We start from the raw sequence: 19766 nt of genomic DNA on the forward strand, positions 1-19766 counted from the left end.
CCCCCCCCCCACAACCACACACTCTTCGCGCTAGGGTCGGGTGGCGGCGGCGGCGGCGGCGGCCTCCTCCTCCTCCTCCTCCTCCCCCTCGGCTGGCTGGCAGAGGCGGCGGGCGGGGCCTGGGGGGGCGGGGCGAGGGGGGGGCCAGCAGGCCGCGCGGGCCTCCCTCTCTCTCTCGCTCCTCCGGCGCCGCCCCCAAAGCGCGCAGCCCCGCCCCCGGGCGGCGGTGCGCGTAGCGCTTTGACGCATCGGGGGCGGGGCAGCGCGCTTTGGGGGCGGCGCCGGAGGAGCGAGAGAGAGAGAGAGGCCGAGAGGCCCGCGCGGCCTGGAGGAGGCGTTGCGGGGCCGGCTGGCTGCCTGACTGGGGGTTGCGGAGCTCGGGCTGCCCCCCCCCACCACCACCACAAGGCCTCGGCGGGACGCCCGGGGGTTCCCAGGGGGCTCGCGGCGGCGGGGAGAGAGAGAGAGAGAGAGAGAGAGAGAGCCTCCGCGTGCAGGGGCAGTCTACCCGGGGCGCGCGCTGGCTCCTTGGCGCCCCGCCCCCTCGAGGAACGTTTGCGCCCACATCCGGGACTTCGGCGCGGGCTGTGACGTCAGGGGCGCGGGCTGGGAGCCCTCGGCCTTGCATAAGCGGGCACGCGAGGGGGCGGCGCCCGCCATAAGCCCCGCCCCCCGCACGCGGCCATTTTGAGAGCTCCCCTCGTTCGCCGGCCGCGGGAAAAGCGCGCGAAGTGACTGCTGGGAGTTGTGACGTTCGCTTCTGGGAGGCCGGGCGGAGGGAGCGGACTCCGATTCCCGGCGGGCGCCGCGCGGCCAGGTGCCGGCGGTCCAACGGCGGCTTCCGGCGCGGCGCCCTCTGGGAGCTGTAGTTTCCGCCCGTGCGCTGTGGACGGCGGGAGTCGGGCGAAATTCCCCTTCGCTTGCACGGCAGCCATTACTACCCGGGGCCGAAACCCAAGCCGCGCCGAAGAGGGGCTGGGCGGCCCGCCGCCGGGGAGAAGGAGCCCGAGCCGGGCGCGCCCCTCACTCCCTCTCGCCCCCCCTTCCGGCGGGAGGCGTTGCCATGGTGACGGCGGCCGAGGCCTAGCGGGCTTCTGCGCTCGAGGGGCGCGGCCTAGTTCGACGCGCGGATCCTCGGCCTCGCGTGCCGGCCGGAGGCGGGCCATGTCCTTAGTGGCGTACGCCAGCAGCGGCGAGGAGGAGGAGCAGGGGGAAGAGGCCGCGGCGGTGGCGGGAGGAGAGGAGGAAGCCGCGGAGGAGGAGGAGAAGGCGGCGGCGGCGGGCGGGGGTCTCTTCTCCTCGCTGCCGCCCCCCAAGGGCAGCCGCGGCCCGGCCTGGCTCCCCGCCGCCGCGCCCCCCTCTCCCCCTCCGGCCGCCTCCGAGCCCGCCGTCCCGCCGCCCAAGCCCAAGAAGAGGCCGCAGCCCGTCAGGATCGCCGCCCCCCAGCTGCGCTCGCCCGACGTGAGTCCGGCATGGAGGGGCGGGCGGGCTGGCGGGCGCCAGGCAGAGCTGGATCGGGGCCCGAGGCTTCAGGCAGCTGCTCTTGGGGGGGGGAGGGGGGGCTTCTCAGTAATTCTAAGCAGGCGCTGAATTCTTCTGGTTCTGCGGGTGGGTGGGTGGGCGGTTTGGGGGTGACACCGCAGGGCCTGAGAGCAGCAGGGCTTAACCGGCTTCTGCAGGCAGCCGTGGTGCCCCACCCCACAGTCCAGCGCCTGGTTGGGGCCTGGGGCTCCCCCAACTCCCTCCTGTGCTGGGCAGCCTTCCCACCTTCCCCTTCTGCCCCGGGTGGCCGCCCTCCTCCCCTGCTGCTGCTGCGCTCACCCCTGTCGCTGTTTCTCTCCCAGTCAGATTCCGAGGAAGACGACGAGCCGGCGAAGAAGCAGCCGCCCTTCCCGGTGAGGACTTGCACAGCACACGAGCAGCTGGGCTGCAGCTTGGAAGACGGGGGTGGGGGGGCTCAGTCTGTCTCTGTGCTGCTCTGAGTGGACGTGCCCCTTGCAGATGGATCTGAGGCCTTGGGATAGGATTTTATTCTCAAACCATGGCTTGCTTTTCAGTATTGTTCACATTCATGAAAACGTATGCTTGGGAAAACAGCCTGTAGCCTCCTCGTTTTCGGGCATGAGTTCAGGCCTCAGATTGAAATGAGCTGGAGGGTAGGGCAACCTAAACCTGCCTGGTTCTTTGTGGGCTTAGATCAGGCTGGAGGGGGCTGAGTGAAGAGGGAGTCCTCACTTTGTGCTTTTGCCTTTCTGTCAGGGCCACGGCGAGGGATCTGGCTTGTCCGCATTGCTTCCTCAGCCCAAAAACTTAACCGTGAAGGAGACAAACAGGTTGCTTCTCCCTTATGCTTTCACAAAGAAAGTGTCAGAGAACTCCCAGCAGGAGCCAAAACCGGCCAAAGTTCCGGCATCCACCTCCAAGCCCCTAAAGGCAGTGTCTGCCGTGACCATGACAACCCCCTCTCCGTCTGCCATCAAGGCCGCGGCAAAGAGTGCGGCCCTGCAGGTGACCAAGCAGATCACCCAGGAGGAAAACGACAGCGACGAGGAGGTGGCTCCTGAGAACTACTTCTCCTTATCGGAGCCTCCGACCATCAGCCCGGAGCCCTTTGCTTACTCGGGGGACGTCTTGCCGGATGATGACCTGCCCCCTGGGACAGAGCCAGGCCCTGAGCCAGAGAGCCAGGATGCTGCTGCCAATGCCCCCCTGGAGTTCAAGACTGCGCCAGGAGGAGCCAGCTCCCAAGCTGCCCATGGATGGGCACCAAAGCCTGGAGAAGACTATGGCAGCCAGCCATACAGTCAGTACCCTGGCATTGCCAGTGGTTACTATGAGGTAAGAAAGCCCGTGGGTAGCCTTGCAGCATCTTGACCAGGTGGATTCCTGAGCGGGCCTGTGGTCGTCTTTGGCAGTCAGAAGAAACTGCAGACTGACCTTGGGGCAGTGGCTTTCAGGCACCAGGCCTCCTTCCAGCGACTGTTCGAGGTGCGTCCGCAGTTGGAAATTTTGTACGTGTGTGGCTACAAACGGAAAGGGCTGTCGTCGGGGTGTGTGTGTGTGAAGTGGTTACAAAAAGGCCAGAAGGTCAAGCAATCCAGTGTCGTAGCTGTGTATGTTGTTCCTGGAAAGTCACCTGTGGCCGAACGCTGTAGGAGGGCAAAAGAGGAGCCGGGTGGGGGAGGTGGCGTGAGGAGGGCAGAGCCGCTGGCATTGGGTTGGTTTCTCTGGTCTTTAGAAGCTCCTGCTTTTCGTGTTCTGCCAGCAGGATTACTACAGTGGGGGCTACTATCCCGAAACTGCTGACCCAGCCCTCGGACCCCCCCAGGAAATGAGCAGCGACGCCTCTTCTTTCATGGACGACGAAGCGGTGAGTGAGGCCAGCTGCTGGAGCGAGCCCCCACGTCTCTCGCAGGGGGTGGGGCTGCGTTCGTGCCCCCTGCTGTGCATTCTGGCTGGCTGGTCAAGCATCCCTGTGATTTTTGTGGAACCATTTTTGCCCTAAGTTAAACCAAATTTCCTGTTGACTTTTCATGTAGTTTGTTAATATTTAATACACGCCTGCTACACTCCCCCCCCCTGCAAATTAAAAATAATGCTTGCTAACTGGTATATCAGTTAGAGATGTAGAAAAAAAGAAGAAAGAAAATTTTGAGTGGAGGGCCCCCCATTTTTCTTAGGACTTTTTTCAGGTTTTCTAGTGGAAAAAATTGAGAAATTTTGAGGAAGACGGGGGGAGGGGGAAACGCCTATGAAATGTTTTCTTTTTTGGAACAACAACAAAAATTGTTTAAGGCAGGGTTTTTCACACACAAAAAGTATGAAGTTCTTTTTATTGTAAAAGTTTCAAACAGAATATAAGAGTTGTATAAATATATGAAACAGAATATGGGTCTTAGGAATAATGTAACAAAATACAAGTACGCTCTATATAATAAAATCTTAAAACCTAAGTCAGTTTGAGTAAATACAAAACTAGAGATCTAAAGATCTGATTCAAATGCCTGTTACTAAATACAAGACATTAGGAATCCATACATACCAATTGTGTTCGAGACCCCTCTTATCTAATGCAGTAGATCTGCCTATCGTAGTTTCCTATATGTATTGCTGTGAAGTAATTGGTTAATCATAAACTCAGTTAGAACTTAACATCAAACAGGAACTAATTCATAAAAGCCCATTAGGACCTATCTAAAACAGGATAGGCTGTTACCTTATCTCAGGCTGATCATGTCCCCTTTATGTTCTGTTGTGAGACATGGGTCTGGTGTTATCATACAAGCTTAAGGTTTGGTGCTGTGAATATTAACATGAGGTAATGTGCTATGAGCCTGAAGTCTGGTATAACAAACATGAAGCGTAAGGTTTGATGAGCTTAAGGTAAGATCTGATATTGACTCTGGTTGGTTTTGGGACTAAGAACTGAGAACAGTATTGTTATGAGTTGATGTAATGTATTGGCAGAAAGCCTAGCCCTCGGAGATACCTTACACTGTCCTGGCCAAAAACTCAGTTAATACAGAATAGAAGATAAAAAAGGAAATGTTTTCTCATCTCATTAAATGAAAACAGACCTTCCAAGCTCAAAACAAAGCTAGGAATGCTGAATGTGTGCAGAACAACCTCACTTTGTTTGCCTAATAAAAGCAGTATAGGGCAGGTGAAAGGAATTAAATGGCTTTCATATCAGAGGGACTGGAACATGGTGGTCTCTGGGAGGCTGGCGGCACCGCTTGAGTCAGGGACTCCACCGTCTGCGCTTGGCATCAGGGCTCTGCAGCTGGGTCTTTCCTTCTTGCTGGGGTTCCTGCCGAGCCTTGTGGCAAAGACATGGAGTGAAGAGGGTGGTGACTTTTGCAGCTGTTACCCTGAGGGTGACGGCAGCTCTTCCCCCTTTTGCTTCTGGCTTGTAAATCTCCCCAGGACGAGACAGCCTGCCAGCCGTCCTTGTCAGGCTGTGCAAAGCTGCCCCCTGGCTTGGGAGGGCCAGGTTCCCCTTCTTTCCTCGGGTTCTATCCCTCCAGTGACTTGCTGGTGCGTGTGGTGGGCAGGGGAGCGGAGGGCCCAGCAGGCTCGGGGCTGGCTGAGGGGGAGCCCCTGCCCAGGAAGAGGAGGGTCTGTCCGCCTGGCCTGGAGGGAGGGAGGGGGCAGGTTCGCTGAGTGTAGTGGGGCTCTGGGATGAGGCCCCTGCCTGGAGCGCTGATGCCTGCTTTGATTCCCGGCTCAGTTCAAGCGTCTCCAAGGCAAACGGAACCGTGGGCGGGAAGAGATCAACTTTGTGGAGATCAAGGGGGACGATCAGCTGAGCGGAGCCCAGCAGTGGCTGACCAAGTCCTTAACGGAGGAGCAGAACATGAAATCCTTCAGCAAGGTAAGTTCCAGGGGGGCAGGGGAGGGGAGTGAGACCTCACCTGCTCCTGAGGGGGGAGTCTCACCAGAATTGGGGGCTGCCTTCCGGCCAGCCTCACCCATTCTTTCATGTCCGGCTTCTCCCTCTGCAGAAGAAAGGCGAGCAGCCCACCGGGCAGCAACGCAGGAAGCACCAGATCACGTACCTGATTCACCAGGTGAGGCTGAGGGACCCCACCTCCCCCCGCCCCCTTCCACCCTTCACCCCTCCGTCTCAGTGGGGCGGCCTCCCCTGCTGTGAATTCTGCCCAGGCCAGAGGGTCTGGGTTGTCCTGCCAGGCTGCGACTGGCCCCAAAGCTGCAAAAGCGGGGGCGTCCCGATGGGGATGCCTGCACGGACGATCTCTGTGTGCCAGGCGAGCCTCCCGTGTGCTCTGGCAAGGAGGGTGTTTGGACACGAAGACCAAGGAGCGGGGAGGTGGCAAGCCGGGTCGGAGACTCCCGTCGGAAGGCCGTCTTCTGTTCAGCCTTGCCTTGTGTCTCTGCCGTGAGGAGTGGCAGCTCTACAGGCGGTTCCTTTTTCCTGGGTTTCCCCCAGCAGAGTAAAGATGGAAGCTGTTCGCCCAGCCAGTGGAACACACGTATCTAACCCCCCTCCCTTTGCTGTCCCTCTTTTTCTGAGCCAGGCCAAAGAACGCGAGCTGGAGCTGAAGAACACGTGGGCGGAAAACAAGCTCAGCAGGCGGCAGACGCAGGCCAAGTATGGCTTCTAGGCCCCGCCCCTGCTTGTGGCCAGCTGGTCCGGCGGTCAATCCCGCGGGCCCCGAGTCCTGGCCCCGGTATGTACTGCGTGAGGGAAAAGGGCGGCGGCGCTGGGCAGCCTGTCGAGGGAGGGATTGCCAGCAGCAGCTGTCCGTCGCCCGTGCTGCCTGCAGTTTCGACGAGCGGGATCCGAAAGGGCGTCGTCTGTCAGGTTGCTGCAGGGACTGTGGCATGGCACAACTGGCTTAGGGGTTTGAACTGTTGTGGGTGCCGTCGGCCCGGCTTCCGCCTCCAAATGGTGGCCATCAGAAACAGATGAGGACTGCGTGAGAGGCGGAGCCCACCCCTGCACCCTTCTTGGAAGCTGCTTCGCTACTGCCGTGGGATTTCTCTCCGGAAAGCGTGGTGAAGATGAGGCCCTGGGCTCTTTTGCGCCCCCCCCCATTGTTTTTGTGTTCCCGTTCCAGGCCGAGCCTCCCCCTCGAGGAAAGTTCTTGTTTTTGTACAGTAGCAGGCAGCAGCTTTGTTCTCATTTCAGCTGTGAAAACTGTTCCGACACCATCCTGGCCCTCCATTTCTAAGTGGCCAAGTTCAGGATTCCAGTGTAAAATGCTCCTGGAAGTTAAATTTCCCCCAGAGCCGCCAGGCACCATAACTGTTGCTACGATTTGCCCAGAGGGGCAGCAGCCTGGCAGTCTCCAGTGATCTGCGCCCTCCTTCCTCTGGCCTGTTCATTTGCCTTTCCTTCTGCGTATCACACCTCTGTGAAAGAAAGGGCCACATTTCCTTTTCCCTTCCTCCCCGTAAAGGCCAGGTTGGAGGGCCCCATGGCCCGGCCTGGGCCGGCTGTGTGCCCGAGTGCGCTGTCTCCCCCTTGCTCGCCCTGCCGTGGGTTCTGCGATACCCTCCCCTGGCTGTCCTGCTCTTCTTCAGAGGGGGCTGCCTCCCCCCCCCCTTTTGTGTCCCTTCGGAGAAGGCTGCCATCCTGATTGCTGAGTCCTGAGTGAGTGGCGGCTGTCTTTGGGGAGGGGGGTGTTTTTTTTTTTAAAAAAAAGCCAATTTCTAGTTAATTTCCTGGACATTTTAGTAGGAAAAGTATTTCTTTTTGAGTATTCCAAAAATAAAGTACTCATTCAGTAATTTATTGGTATCTTACAAAATTGTCTGGAAAGATTTTATAAAGGAGTAAAACTTTCACGACCTGAGCTCGATCCTGATGGAAGTCAGTTTCAGGCAACCGGCTCAAGGTTGACTCAGCCTTCCATCCTTCCAAGGTCAGTAAAAGGAAGTACCCAGCTTGCTGGGGGTAAAGTGTAGGTGACTAGGGAAGGCAACGGCAAACCACCCAGTAAAACAAAGCCTGCCTAGTAAATGTCGGGATGTGACATCACCCCATGGGTCAAGAATGACCTGGTGCTTGCACAGGGAACTACTTTTACCGTTAAACTTTCAAAGGAGCCCATCCCGTCACCCTCTGTAAGAACACTTTGGGCCCTGTCTGTGGGGGGAGAGGGGGGAGGGCTTCCCTGCTCTTTGTCCTCCCCGTTACTTCCTCCCCATTGTAGGGCTGGTGTGGTGCACCCACTGTGGAAGTGGGGATGGAGAGGGGGATATGGGGACCCCGTTGTTTAGTTCAGCTGACTTCTTCAGCGGAGTGCTTCCTGGCTGAGCCGCCTGCCAGGCACGGGACAGGCCTTGCCAGGCCAGTGGCACAAAGGGGGAAGCCGGGTCTCTGCTCTCAGACCAGTGCGGCACTCCGTTGCTTTGGGTTAACAGCCCCCCACCCTTTCATGTCAAATCTCTGGCTCTGACGTGCATGGGGACAGTTTCCTCCATGGAGCTTCCCTTTTGCTGGGGTGGGGGGAGATCCTGTGGGGCTCCAGCTACCAGTTATTCTTCTAGCCCTTTGGTTGCAGACCTCAGTGAGATGAGGGGGGGGGGAAGCTTCTGCAAGCAGTTCCCTGTGCCAGTCCTTGAGAAGTATCTTGGCAGCAGCAGCCCATTTTCCAGCGGGGGCCCAGAATGCCCACGCTGGGGCTACTCCTCCCAGGTGGGGGTCAGGGACAGATAGTGAAGTCCTAAATGTCAAGGCCCCCAGAGGGCTTTTTGATGCTTAGTGGACAGGCAATGTATCACGGGAACTGCCTTGTCCTCACCCAGCCATTTGTCCCCCCCCCCAATGTCAGTGTAGTCCACGAAGACTGACAGGCTCCCCAGGAGCTTGGCCAGAGCTTTTTCTCGTCACCTATTAAATGACCTTTTTACCTGGAGATGCTGCCAGGGATTGAGCCGGGGACCTTCTGCATGCCAAGCAGAAGCTCTGCCGCTCAGCTGCATGTCCGTCTTGATCAGTTGAACCCCGGGCTGCGGACGGAGGGGGTGATTCCAGGAGTGGGACTTCCGATGCGAAATGTGTGTGTGGGGGGAGAATCTCAGTCCAAATGGCTGAAGTCTGCTGCCTCCCCTTCCCCCAAGGCGATGGGAAAAGGCCTTCAGCCAATGTGACAGTTTCTTGTGTGGTTTTGCTGTCTGGTTCTGGGCCTGTCGCACACCTGCCCAAAGGAAGGGTGCTGCTCTCCCAGACTGGGGGGTGGGGTGGGGAGTGCCAGGGTAGTTTTGTTCCTCCTCTCTCGCATACGTCCCCCATGGCTGCAGCTTCACAAGGGTAGCCTCGGGGAGCTCCGGCCTTCCCTTCTGAACGGAACTTTCTGGCCGCTCTGATAAGCTGAAACCTGGGAGTAAAAATAACCCCTGGCTTCATGTGTATCCAAGGAAGTCCCTCCAGTTGGCAGCTGGCATTGGTTGGGAGGGCCCTGCTTTCTGTTCTAAAACATTCTGGAGTCAGCTAGTAGGCCAGGTGGTAAAACGATCTCTCAGGTCCTCGTTTCTATCATGAAGATCGGCGGGCTCAGGTCTCCCGCTGCCGGACCAGTGCCAGGAGCTCCTCCCCTCTCCGGCTTCACCCGACTCTTTCCCTGTCACAACTAGGGCTTGTTTGCTGCTGCCACCAGCAGGCCACGAACAGGATTGCAGTCTGATGTTCTGCAGGCCGACTTTGAAGGGGGGGGGAAACCTTCCTTAATTTCTCCAACATGTAGGTTGGGGGGGGGAATTTTGCAAATCTCGTTGGTGTGCGATATTCCCAGCAAGGCGGCCCCTCCCCCTGCTTTTCTGTGAGCCTCAGATAAGCATGAAGCAAAGCATCAAGGGGTTTTTTCCCTGTAGGTGCAAAAAACAATTAACTCTAATTTCTGGGGGTGGGGGGATTATCTTTAAGAATATAAGCCGTCAGTGGATCCAGTGAATAAAACCATCCAGTTGACCAGCAGAGGACTACAGTGTTTGGCCATAGGAAAAACCAAGGAGGTCTAAACACAATCCTCTTTCCCGAGGGCTAAAGGTCGTCTCTGTGATGTTAAAGACGGAGGTAAAAACATCTTATTGGTTCCAAGTTTGCCATTCCAACTCAGCTGATCTGTTTTACTTTCTTCATCTGGTTGGTCATCAGACCGTGTGTGTGTGTCAAAGTCTGTGTGGTTCGCATGCTCTCTGCAAGCTGCTCCTCTAGTAAATTCACCAGTGAAGGACGCCAAGATGCTAGAACTGGGCAGGGAGAGCTGGCTCTTCCTTTTGGCCAGATGGCTGTTTTGAGCTTCATCCTTGAATGCAAAAGTAGAGAATCCTTGCAGAGTCGGGTGAAGTGTCTCTCCATGGCAGCAGGAGAAACCGGCTCGCCTGTTTATGGCTGGATGGGAGAGGGAGAGAAGAGCAGCAGCTTCAGCAGAGGCCGGGGCAGCTGGCCACCTGGGTTTTTCGTGGAGGGGGAGCTGGCTCTGCAGGGGATGCTGATGCTCGGGACGGCTGGTCTCCATGCTCCGTTTCAGAAGGGCAGCCAAGTGAGCCTGCTGCGGAGTCCCAGGGCGCTTGGAATCTTTCTGGAGAAGGAAACCCGGAAGTTGTCATTTCGTCTCATTTCACCCATTTGCAGCTTGAGTATAGATGCATCTTCCTAATGGATGAACGGTCCCCTTCCTGCATCTGATGAAGGGAGCTCTTTCTCAAGAGAGTCCTGCTGACTTCCCATCTCTCAAGCACACCGTTTCTCTCTGTCGTCGGGTTGGGGGGGGGGCTGCCTGGGGGGCTGCTTTTCTGGTGGGCACCTTGGCCCCCTCCTTCTGGGTTCTTCAGCCTTTGCAGAAGGTCTTGTTTCCATCTAGCAGCGGCTTCTTCAATGTTGCTGAGGAGTTTGACTTTTTCCTCCTTTATTGAAAACATTGCAGCATGAACAGGACCGAGAGATCAAGGGGGCTCAACTCTGGGGAGCGCCACCCACAAGGCAGGAACAATAAGGCAGTCCAGAACCCGGGTCCTAAGTGTCTTGCGGTATTCCCGTCATATGCAACGGAAGGGCTGCTTCAGAGCATCACAGTTATTTCCAGGAGGAAGGCTTCTTTTTCCATAAGGAAAGTGCCGCTGTTATCAGGAGGGGATCCAACTGCACATGGACAGGAAGCATCTGCCCCCTCTGCCTCCAGAGCCGAATGGGGCTCTTAAAAAAAAAAACGAAATATATCCCTTTTGGTTTGGGGGGTGGTGGTAGGGGGAGGCTAGAATGACCAGTTGTGTCCAGAGAAAGGCAAACCAAGATTTTTGTGGGACTCCAGGGCTTCTTAGAGATGCTTTACAGAAAAAGACAGGAGAGCTGAACAGTTGCCAGGAAGCATCCACGTGAAGATTTATGCCAGGGCACAGGCACAATCGTGCTGGATGCTTCTGTGGATATTTATTACCTCTTTAAAGTCCTTGTGTCTGGTGGGGAGGGCCGGCAAGTCGCAGCCAAGTTATGGTGACCCCCATAGGGTTTTCAAGGCAAGAGACGTTCGGAGGTGGTTTGCCATTGCCTGCCTCTAGGTGGGCTGAGAGAGTTCAGAGAGAACTGTGACTGGCCCAAGGTCACCCAGCAGGCTTCATGTGGAGGAGTGGGGAAAGAAACCCGGTTCTCTAGATTAGAGTCCACCGCTCTTAACCACTACACCACGCTGGCTGGACCTTCTGCCTGATACTTCCCAACAGGCTGGCAGCAATCAGTGTTTGGGCTGCTGAATCTTTGTGGGCCTGGGATGGGACAGAGAGCGGTATATAAATCAAGCTAAATAAATAATAACGAATATTAATCAACAGCCAACTATCAGCAATGCTAAATTGTACATTCTGTTACGCAAATGAGCTTCCTCGTGCCACATGAAAGGAGGCTCCCCCATTCTCCTGCACAACACGCCAGCCTGTCTGTTGAGCCATGGCTAGCGGTTGCCCAGCCTTCCAGGAGATGCCCCAGAAAGTTCACAGGCAAGGCCTGCAGGAGCAACAGTATGGTGGCATTCAAACATAGGCTGCCTCGGTCCAGGGGGACACCTATCAGCTGCATCTTCATTATTTCATTTATTCTATTTCTTCCCCGCCCTTTCCCAACCAAAGTCAGGCTCAGGGCAGCTGACAACCCAAAATAAGTAAAGGTCCCCTGTGCAAGCACTGGGTCATTCCTGACCCATGGGGTGACGTTTACTAGGCAGACTTTATGGGGTGGTTTGCCAGTGCCTTCCCCAGTCATCTTCCCTTTACCCCCAGCAAGCCGGGTACTCATTTGACCGACCTTGGAAGGATGGAAGGCTGAGTCAACCTTGAGCCGGCTACCTGAAACCGACTTCCGTTGGGATCGAACTCAGGTCGTGAGCAGAGCTTGGACTGCAGTACTGCAGTTTACCACTCTGCGCCACAGGGCTCCAAAATACAACAGATAAAAATGGTATACTATATAACATATAAATTATGTTTAAAATCCGTATTAACTTTAAAATTCCGGATGGTGCCCTTAAACATTAATAACAATAATGGGAGAAAGGGAAAGAAACAGAGAAAAGGTACTAAGGAATGAGGGAAGGGCGAGGGGGTGGGGAGGCCCGCTAGGGTGGAGCCATCACTGTCCTCAACCCTAGGCCTGGTTGGAACATCTCCGTTTTTGCAGGCTCAGCGGAATTGAGCCAGGGCCCCCGGTCTCATTTGATAAAGAGAGTTCCGCCAGGCCCAGAACTGAGAAGGCTCCGGCTGTTGTAGAGAATGTAGCGGGATGTATTTTGCCTCCCCATCTCTTCAATCTGTGTGCAGAACATATAAGGAAAGATGGATTAGATTTAGATGAAGGTGGAGTGAAAACTGGGGTGGGGGGGAGGAACATGAACAATTTGAGATATGCCCGTGACACCACGTTACTGGCAGAAAATAACGGAGACTTGAAACGACTACAGGTGAAAGTTAAAGCAGAAAGTACCAGGACTACAGCCAAACACCAGGAAGACAAAAGTAACGACTGCTGGGGAATTACTCAACTTTAAGGTTGACAGTGAGGAAATTGAAATAGTTCAAGACTTTCTATTCCTTGGCTCCATCATCAACCAAAAGAGAGACTGCAGCCAAGAAATAAGGAGATCAAGACAGAGAAGGGCAGCCATGAAGGAGCTAGAAAAGAGTGAAGTGTAAGGATGTCTCACTGGCCACCAAGATCCAGTTAATTCATGCCACAGTGTGAGAGATCCCCTCTCTCTGAGTTTACTTCTCCAAATCAAATGTTCAGACGTTGGTAAAGAAACAAAGGATTTATTGAAGACATCAGGAGATGAGACAGGCACAGGTAGCAAGTTGCAAGTGAGGGGCTAATCGGGTTTACAGAATATATTGACTCCAGGGCACTGGGGCACTGGGGTTCACACTTATTGTTATGGGAAGTTACAAGCTTGGCATAATACAAAACATCAGACGAGTCCCAGGATGTCTGGTGAAGCTATCACACTTCCAAGGCCGCATCGGCCTGAGGGAGTACTGACAGGAAGAACAGCGGGGGGGAAGATACTTGGGGCAATCAGGCCTGGCGCCTGAGACCAGAAGGTGTGAACTGCTTTTACGAGTTCACTGATAGCAGGTGATGGGAAGCAGAGACACATATACAGAGACCCTCACATTCTGCCCCCCTTAAGGCCCCCCTCCGGGGTCCTCGAGAGGGCGAGGCTTATCGGGATAAGCGAGGTGGAATTCTCGGACCAAGCGAGGGGCCGCCATGTGGGGTGCGGCCACCCACTCGTCATGAGCGGACCCAAGGTTTTTCCAACGAACAAAGTAAAACAGTTTCCCCTTCTTCCATTTGGAATCTAAGACCTTGGATATTTCCAGATGGGTATCCCCTCCTACCACAGTAGGAATCTCATGGTCGGGAGGGGGGTGGAACTGGGGAGCTGCCACATAAGGTTTGAGGAGACTAATATGAAATACAGGATGGACTCCCTTGAGGGTCTTTGGGAGTTTCAGTTCCACGGTAACCTCATTGATCACTCTGGAAATGGGGAAAGGTCCCACATAACGGTCGCTCAGTTTTTTGCAGGGACGAAGAGAGCGGAGGTTTTTGGTAGACAGATACACTTGCTCCCCCACCTTTAGCTCCCATCCCGGAGACCGGTGTTTGTCTGCTTGTTCCTTGTACTTGCTTTTCGCCTTCTCAAGATTTTTGAGCAGCCACGGCCAGGTAGATTTAACTGCCTGAATCCACTCCTGAAGATCAGGGGTGGTTTGGAGCTCTGGCGTGACGGGGGCGGAACCGAAAGGACCGAATTCCGTCCCGTATATTACTTGGAAGGGACTAAAGCCGGTAGAGGAATGAGGTGCATTGTTGTACGCATATTCGGCGAATGGCAGCAGGTCGACCCAGTCATCCTGGTGGAAATTTACATAGCAACGCAAATAACATTCTATCACCGCGTTTACTCGTTCCGTTTGACCATCCGTTTGGGGGTGATAGGCGGAAGACAAACCCTGTTCCTCCACCCCCATGAGCTTTAGGAATGCTCGCCAGAATTTGGCAACAAACTGGACCCCCCGGTCGGAGAGGACCTTCCTCGGTACCGAGTGTAGCCTGAGGACATGTGTAACAAATAGTTTAGCCAAACCCTGGGCTGAAGGAAGACCTGCACACGGAACAAAATGGACTTGTTTGGAAAAAAGGTCCGTGATTACCCAGAGAACCGTTTTTCCCCGACTAGGAGGTAGGTCGGTGATAAAATCCATGGCTATGACTTCCCAGGGGCGGGAGGGGTTCTCCAGCGGTTTGAGAAGCCCGGGGGGTTTTCCCATCCGTTTCTTAGCTGTGGCGCACGTGGGGCAGCTGCGCACATACAGCTCCACATCGGCTCTCATACCGGGCCACCAGAACTGCCTCCGTACCAGGTGAAGTGTTTTAATGAAACCAAAATGACCCGCCAATCTGGCACCATGTACAAGTCCCAACACCTCTTTGCGAAGGGAGGATGGGACATACAGTTTTCCCCCCTGCATCCACCAAGTGTTGGTTCGTTCCAGGCCAGTAGGGAGGAGATGGTGCTCCTCCTCCTGTAAGGAGGCGTCCCGGAGCCGCTGTTGGAAGGCTTCCGGGATACCCTTGAGTGAAGGGGGGGTCTCCGGTCGATGGGCTTGGGACCGGGTGGTGACGGCTAAGCCGGGGACCTCCCCACGCTGCTCGGGCGTGAACAGGGAGTCGACAGGGCGATCGAAATCGTTGCGATACTGGGGGAGTCGAGACAGAGCGTCGGCTAGGGCATTGTCTTTACCCGGGACATGTTTGAGAGTGAACCGGAATTTGGCAAAGAATTGGGCCCACCGAATTTGTTTGGCGTTGAGCTTTCTAGCTCCCTTGAGAGCCTCGAGATTCTTGTGATCGGTACACACTTCAAACGGCAGTTCGGCACCTTCTAAAAAGTGTCTCCATATGGTGAGGGCATGTTTGACCGCCGCCGCCTCCTTCTCCCAAATAGCCCAGTTGATTTCGGACTGGGAAAACTTTTTGGAGAAGTAGGCGCATGGTCTCAACCGCCCCCCGTCATCCCTCTGCAATAAGGCCCCACCCATGGCCACATCCGAGGCATCCACCTGCACCACGAAAGGCTTGGTGCAATCCGGGTGAGCCAAAACGGGTTCGGATGAAAAAAGTAGTTTTAAACATTCAAAAGCCTGCTGGCACTGGGGGGACCATTGCAAACGGGCTGAGGGAAGCGTAGCGCTAGCCCCCTTGTCCTTGGTACGCAACAGATTGGTGAGAGGAAGCGCAACTTGGGCAAAGTTGGGAATGAAGTTTCGGTAAAAGTTAGCGAATCCCAAAAACTGCTGAAGCTGGCGGCGGGTAGTGGGGGGTTCCCAATCTCGCACCGCCTGGACCTTTGCGGGGTCCATTTCTAAACCTTGGTGGGAAATCACGTACCCAAGAAATGTAATGGAAGGTTGGTGGAACTCACATTTGGATACCTTAGCATACAGTTTGTGCTCCCGCAGCCGCTGGAGCACTTCTCGCACTAGGCGCACATGTTCTTCCATGGTTTCAGAGTAAATGAGTATGTCATCGAGAAATACCACCACCCCCCGAAACAACAAATCATGTAAAACCTCATTAATCAATTGCATAAACACACTGGGAGCCCCCGAAAGTCCGAACGGCATGACTAGGTATTCAAACATTCCAAAACAGCTGGAAAAGGCCGTTTTGGGTTCGTCTCCTTCTTTAATGCGAATGCGGTGGTATGCTTCCACTAAGTCCAGTTTGGTGAAGATTCGGCCCTCCTTTAATTGTGCTAAAAGGTCGGGAATAAGAGGGAGAGGGTAAGCGTTAGACTGGGTGACCGCGTTTAGCCTACGAAAGTCAATACACAGTCTCAGATCTCCCGTCTTTTTCTTCACAAAGAAGGCTGGGGCCGAATAAGGAGCTTTGGAAGGGCGTATGAAACCCCTCGCCAAGTTGGCGTCCAGATAGTCCCGTAACACCGCCTTCTCACTAGGGCTCATGGGATAGACCTTCCCTTTAGACAGTTTGCCTTCCCCCACGATTTCGATGGCACAGTCCGTCTCTCTGTGGGGAGGTAGTTCATCACATTCCTTAACATCAAAGACATCCGCAAACTGCGAGTATTCTGTGGGAAGTTGAGGAGGAACGGAGATCGGGGTGGGGGACCCTACCAATGCGGCGGCCGGAGTCCTGAGTACCCGTTCCTTGTCATGCAACCCACAGGGGCTTTCGGGAAACGAGAGCACCCGTTTAACCCAGTCGATGGAGGGGTTATGTCCCCGTAGCCAGTTCATCCCTAACACCACTGGGGTTACAATAGGGGCAATGGTAAAATACAAGCGTTCCCAATGTTCTCCCACAGACATAATCACGGCTGCAGTTCGGTGGGTCACTGGGCCCCGTTTAAAATCGCTCCCGTCCATTTGGGAAAAGCGGAGGGGTCCCGGAAGCCGCTTGCGCCGGACTCCCAGCTTTTTGGCAGCTTCCTCACTAATCATAGTGCGGGCACACCCCGAGTCAACCAAAGCGGGGAATTCTAAACTGGGACCCCCTTTGGGTAGGGACAGGTGAACACGCACATACACATTGTCCTCTTGGGCGCTTACCATCGGTGGAGCTCCTTGCACAACGACAGGGGCGGTCTGCTGCGGAGCCCCTTCTACAGCAGACCGACGGCGTTTTTTGCCGGCTGTTCCCACTCTTCCTCCTCACTGGAAGAGGGGGACGGAGTGGTGGCGTTCGGGGATCCGTCCGAATCAAAAGTAGTATTTGTAATCCGGGACCCCGTTGGGCCTGTAGAGGTGGAGATCACATCCTGGGGGCGCGCATGGAGAGCGGAGGGTGCGCCGGAACGCCGGCCCGGTGGCCCGCTCCTGCGGCGGAGTTGGTCCTCAGCGGCCGCCTTCTGCGGTTCGGTCGGGGCTTGGCGAGGGGGGTTGGGACGACCCGCACGAGAGGGGCATTGCGACGCAAAGTGTCCCTTTCCTCCACAGGTCAGGCAGACGCCGGTCTCAAAACGTTTGCGGCGTTCAGCGGCCGAGGGACCCCCGCTCCCTCCCGGTCGGAAGTCTCGGCCCCGGTCACTCCGGGGTCTCGGGTCTCGTCCAACGCGTTGCTTGGACAAGGTCAGGAGTTGTTTGCGGTTCTCGATGTCGGCAGCGTGGCGAACCCAACCTTCCACATCCGGGGGGTTCCCTTGCATAAAAGCCCAATGCTGGAGGTCCGGGTTGAGGCCCTCCCTGAAACACTGTACCAAAGTGGCCTCACTCCAGTCCAGGATTCTGCTGGCCAGTGATTGGAACTCACTTGCATACTGCGCCACCGACTTGGTCCCTTGGCGCAGTTGCATCAGGGAGGCTTTAGCCCGCTCACCCAGAGTCGGGTCCTCGAAGCGGTTTCGGAGTGCTACCATAAACTCGTCCAGGGTTCGCAGCACCGGCGAGCGGAGCTCATACTGCAACACCATCCAGGCGGCCGCCTCCCCTTGCAGCAAGGAAGCCACGTACTGCACCCGGGACTCCTCGGAAGTGAAGGTTCGGCCTTGTTCTCGCATAAAAATGTCCACTTGGACCATGAAAAAGGTCAACTGGTCTCCTGAACCGTCATAGGTGACTTTCAGGTCCCGACGGGACGGGAGGCTAGGAGGCGCGGGAGGGGCTGCCGGTGTTCCGTCCGGGGGGTTGCCGGCAGGCGGTTGCACTTTTAACGCGTCCAGGGCCGCGGCCATCTCACCCATCACCCGCCGCATGGACTCCATCTGCTCCTGCATGGCTTGGCGATCCTCAAGCCACTGCCTGCGTTCCTCTTCCATCAGGGCCTCCTTGCGCGCCGGGTCCCCCTCAAGTCCCGTGCTGGGGAAGGCCAAACGGCGATCCTTCGCCGCGGTTCGGGAGAGAGACCAACCCTTGGGGGAGTCCAGCCAATTGTTAAAAAGTCCTCGGGGGTGTCCGTCCCGGCCTTGGTCGGGGATGGGATCCCTAGGCTTCTTTGGCTTGGCACCCTCCTCCTTGGGGTCCGGTTTCTCCGGTACCACCGGTCCGTCCGGTGCGTCAGGGGTAGTAGGGGTGTTTTCCTCATCGCCTGACATTCTGTCCCAAAAGGTACAGCAGCAGTTCGAGAGGCAAGGACTTGCAACTTAATGTGAGAGATCCCCTCTCTCTGAGTTTACTTCTCCAAATCAAATGTTCAGACGTTGGTAAAGAAACAAAGGATTTATTGAAGACATCAGGAGATGAGACAGGCACAGGTAGCAAGTTGCAAGTGAGGGGCTAATCGGGTTTACAGAATATATTGACTCCAGGGCACTGGGGCACTGGGGTTCACACTTATTGTTATGGGAAGTTACAAGCTTGGCATAATACAAAACATCAGACGAGTCCCAGGATGTCTGGTGAAGCTATCACACTTCCAAGGCCGCATCGGCCTGAGGGAGTACTGACAGGAAGAACAGCGGGGGGGAAGATACTTGGGGCAATCAGGCCTGGCGCCTGAGACCAGAAGGTGTGAACTGCTTTTACGAGTTCACTGATAGCAGGTGATGGGAAGCAGAGACACATATACAGAGACCCTCACACACAGTATGGGTGTGAAAGTTGGACAATGAAGAAAGCTGACAAGAAGTTGATTCATTTAAAATGGGGTTTTGGAGGAGAGTTTAATGGATACCATGGACTGCCAAAAAGATAAATTAAGCCTGAACTCTTAGAAGCAAACATGACTAAACTGAGGCTATCCCACTTTGGTCACATTCTGAGAAGACAGGAGTCACAGGGAAAGACCATAATGCTAGGAAAAGTGGGAGGCAGCAGGAAGAGAAGAAGTCCAGGGTGGCTGCGCAGAGGCAGGCAATGGCAAACTACCCCTTAGTAGCCTCTTTCCTTGAAACCCCTACTGGGTTGTCATAAGTCAGGCTAAGACTTGAGGGCACTTTACACACACAGAGGTTTGAGGGTTTGTTACTTTTGTTTTAACTGAAAATGTTAAGCTGCCTTGGACCACAAAGGAAAGTGGGGTATAAATGCCCTAGAATCCTAGAGTTGGAAAGGACCACTAGGGTCATCTAGTCCACTCCACTGAACAATGTAGGAAATTCACAGAAATTCATAAAATTTACAGACATGTAGAAGACATGGGGGAGAAAAGTTAGCCCCCCCCCCGAGTTTGTGGACAATTAGGGAGGAAAATGAAATATATGCAGTCCTAACTTTTTGCCACTTCGGTAACGTTTATAACCGTGTGCAAAATTGTATTATTTGGCATTATCTGTAGCATTCAGAAGTATAAATGCCCAAATTTTGTACTAGCAAAACTGCAAGTGTATCCAGTGCCCGAGAGACAGCTCTCCCCTCTGCTGGCCTGAGGACATCCTATGTCTTCCTTTTTGCCACAGGAAGTGGGGAATAAATGTTTTTTTCAAAACCCGCACACATTTTGTAATAACCCCCACTGCGTCATCAGTGCTGGAAGGGCCTGATGGAGGCGGAAGAAGAGCAGAAGCTGCGCTGCTACTGGTTGCCAGGCCTGGAGGGGGTCTTGGCCTGGGACGGGGGACAGCGCTGGGCCCTGGGAGAGAGGAGTCCTGTTCAGGGAAGGACGCAGGACTCTTCCCTGACAGCGCTTTCAATGTCCAGAGGAGGGCAATGAAGATGGTTTGGAGACCAAGTCTGGAGACCAAGTCCTAGGAGGAAAGGTTGAAGGAGCTGGGTATGTTTAGCCTGAGAGGGGACAGGATCGCCATCTTCAAGTACTTGAAGGGCTGTCATAGAGAGGAGGGTGCTGA

At 55.3% G+C, this 19766-nt stretch overlaps 2 protein-coding genes across 4 annotated transcripts in view; both read left to right on the forward strand.

Moving 5' to 3' along the window:
- CRABP2 (cellular retinoic acid binding protein 2) overlaps window positions 1–19766 on the forward strand; it is a 202271-nt gene that overhangs the window by 128665 nt on the left and 53840 nt on the right. The window lies entirely within an intron of this gene.
- On the forward strand, window positions 1165–6129 carry PRCC (proline rich mitotic checkpoint control factor). The gene is made up of 7 exons (XM_056853729.1): window positions 1165–1461; window positions 1845–1895; window positions 2260–2838; window positions 3269–3370; window positions 5231–5374; window positions 5505–5570; window positions 6039–6129. The coding sequence occupies exons 1-7, from the start codon at window positions 1165–1167 to the stop codon at window positions 6123–6125; spliced, it is 1326 nt and encodes a 441-aa protein (XP_056709707.1). The 3' UTR covers window positions 6126–6129.

Source organism: Euleptes europaea, chromosome 7 (assembly GCF_029931775.1).
Source record: "Euleptes europaea isolate rEulEur1 chromosome 7, rEulEur1.hap1, whole genome shotgun sequence".
NCBI lineage: Eukaryota > Metazoa > Chordata > Lepidosauria > Squamata > Sphaerodactylidae > Euleptes > Euleptes europaea.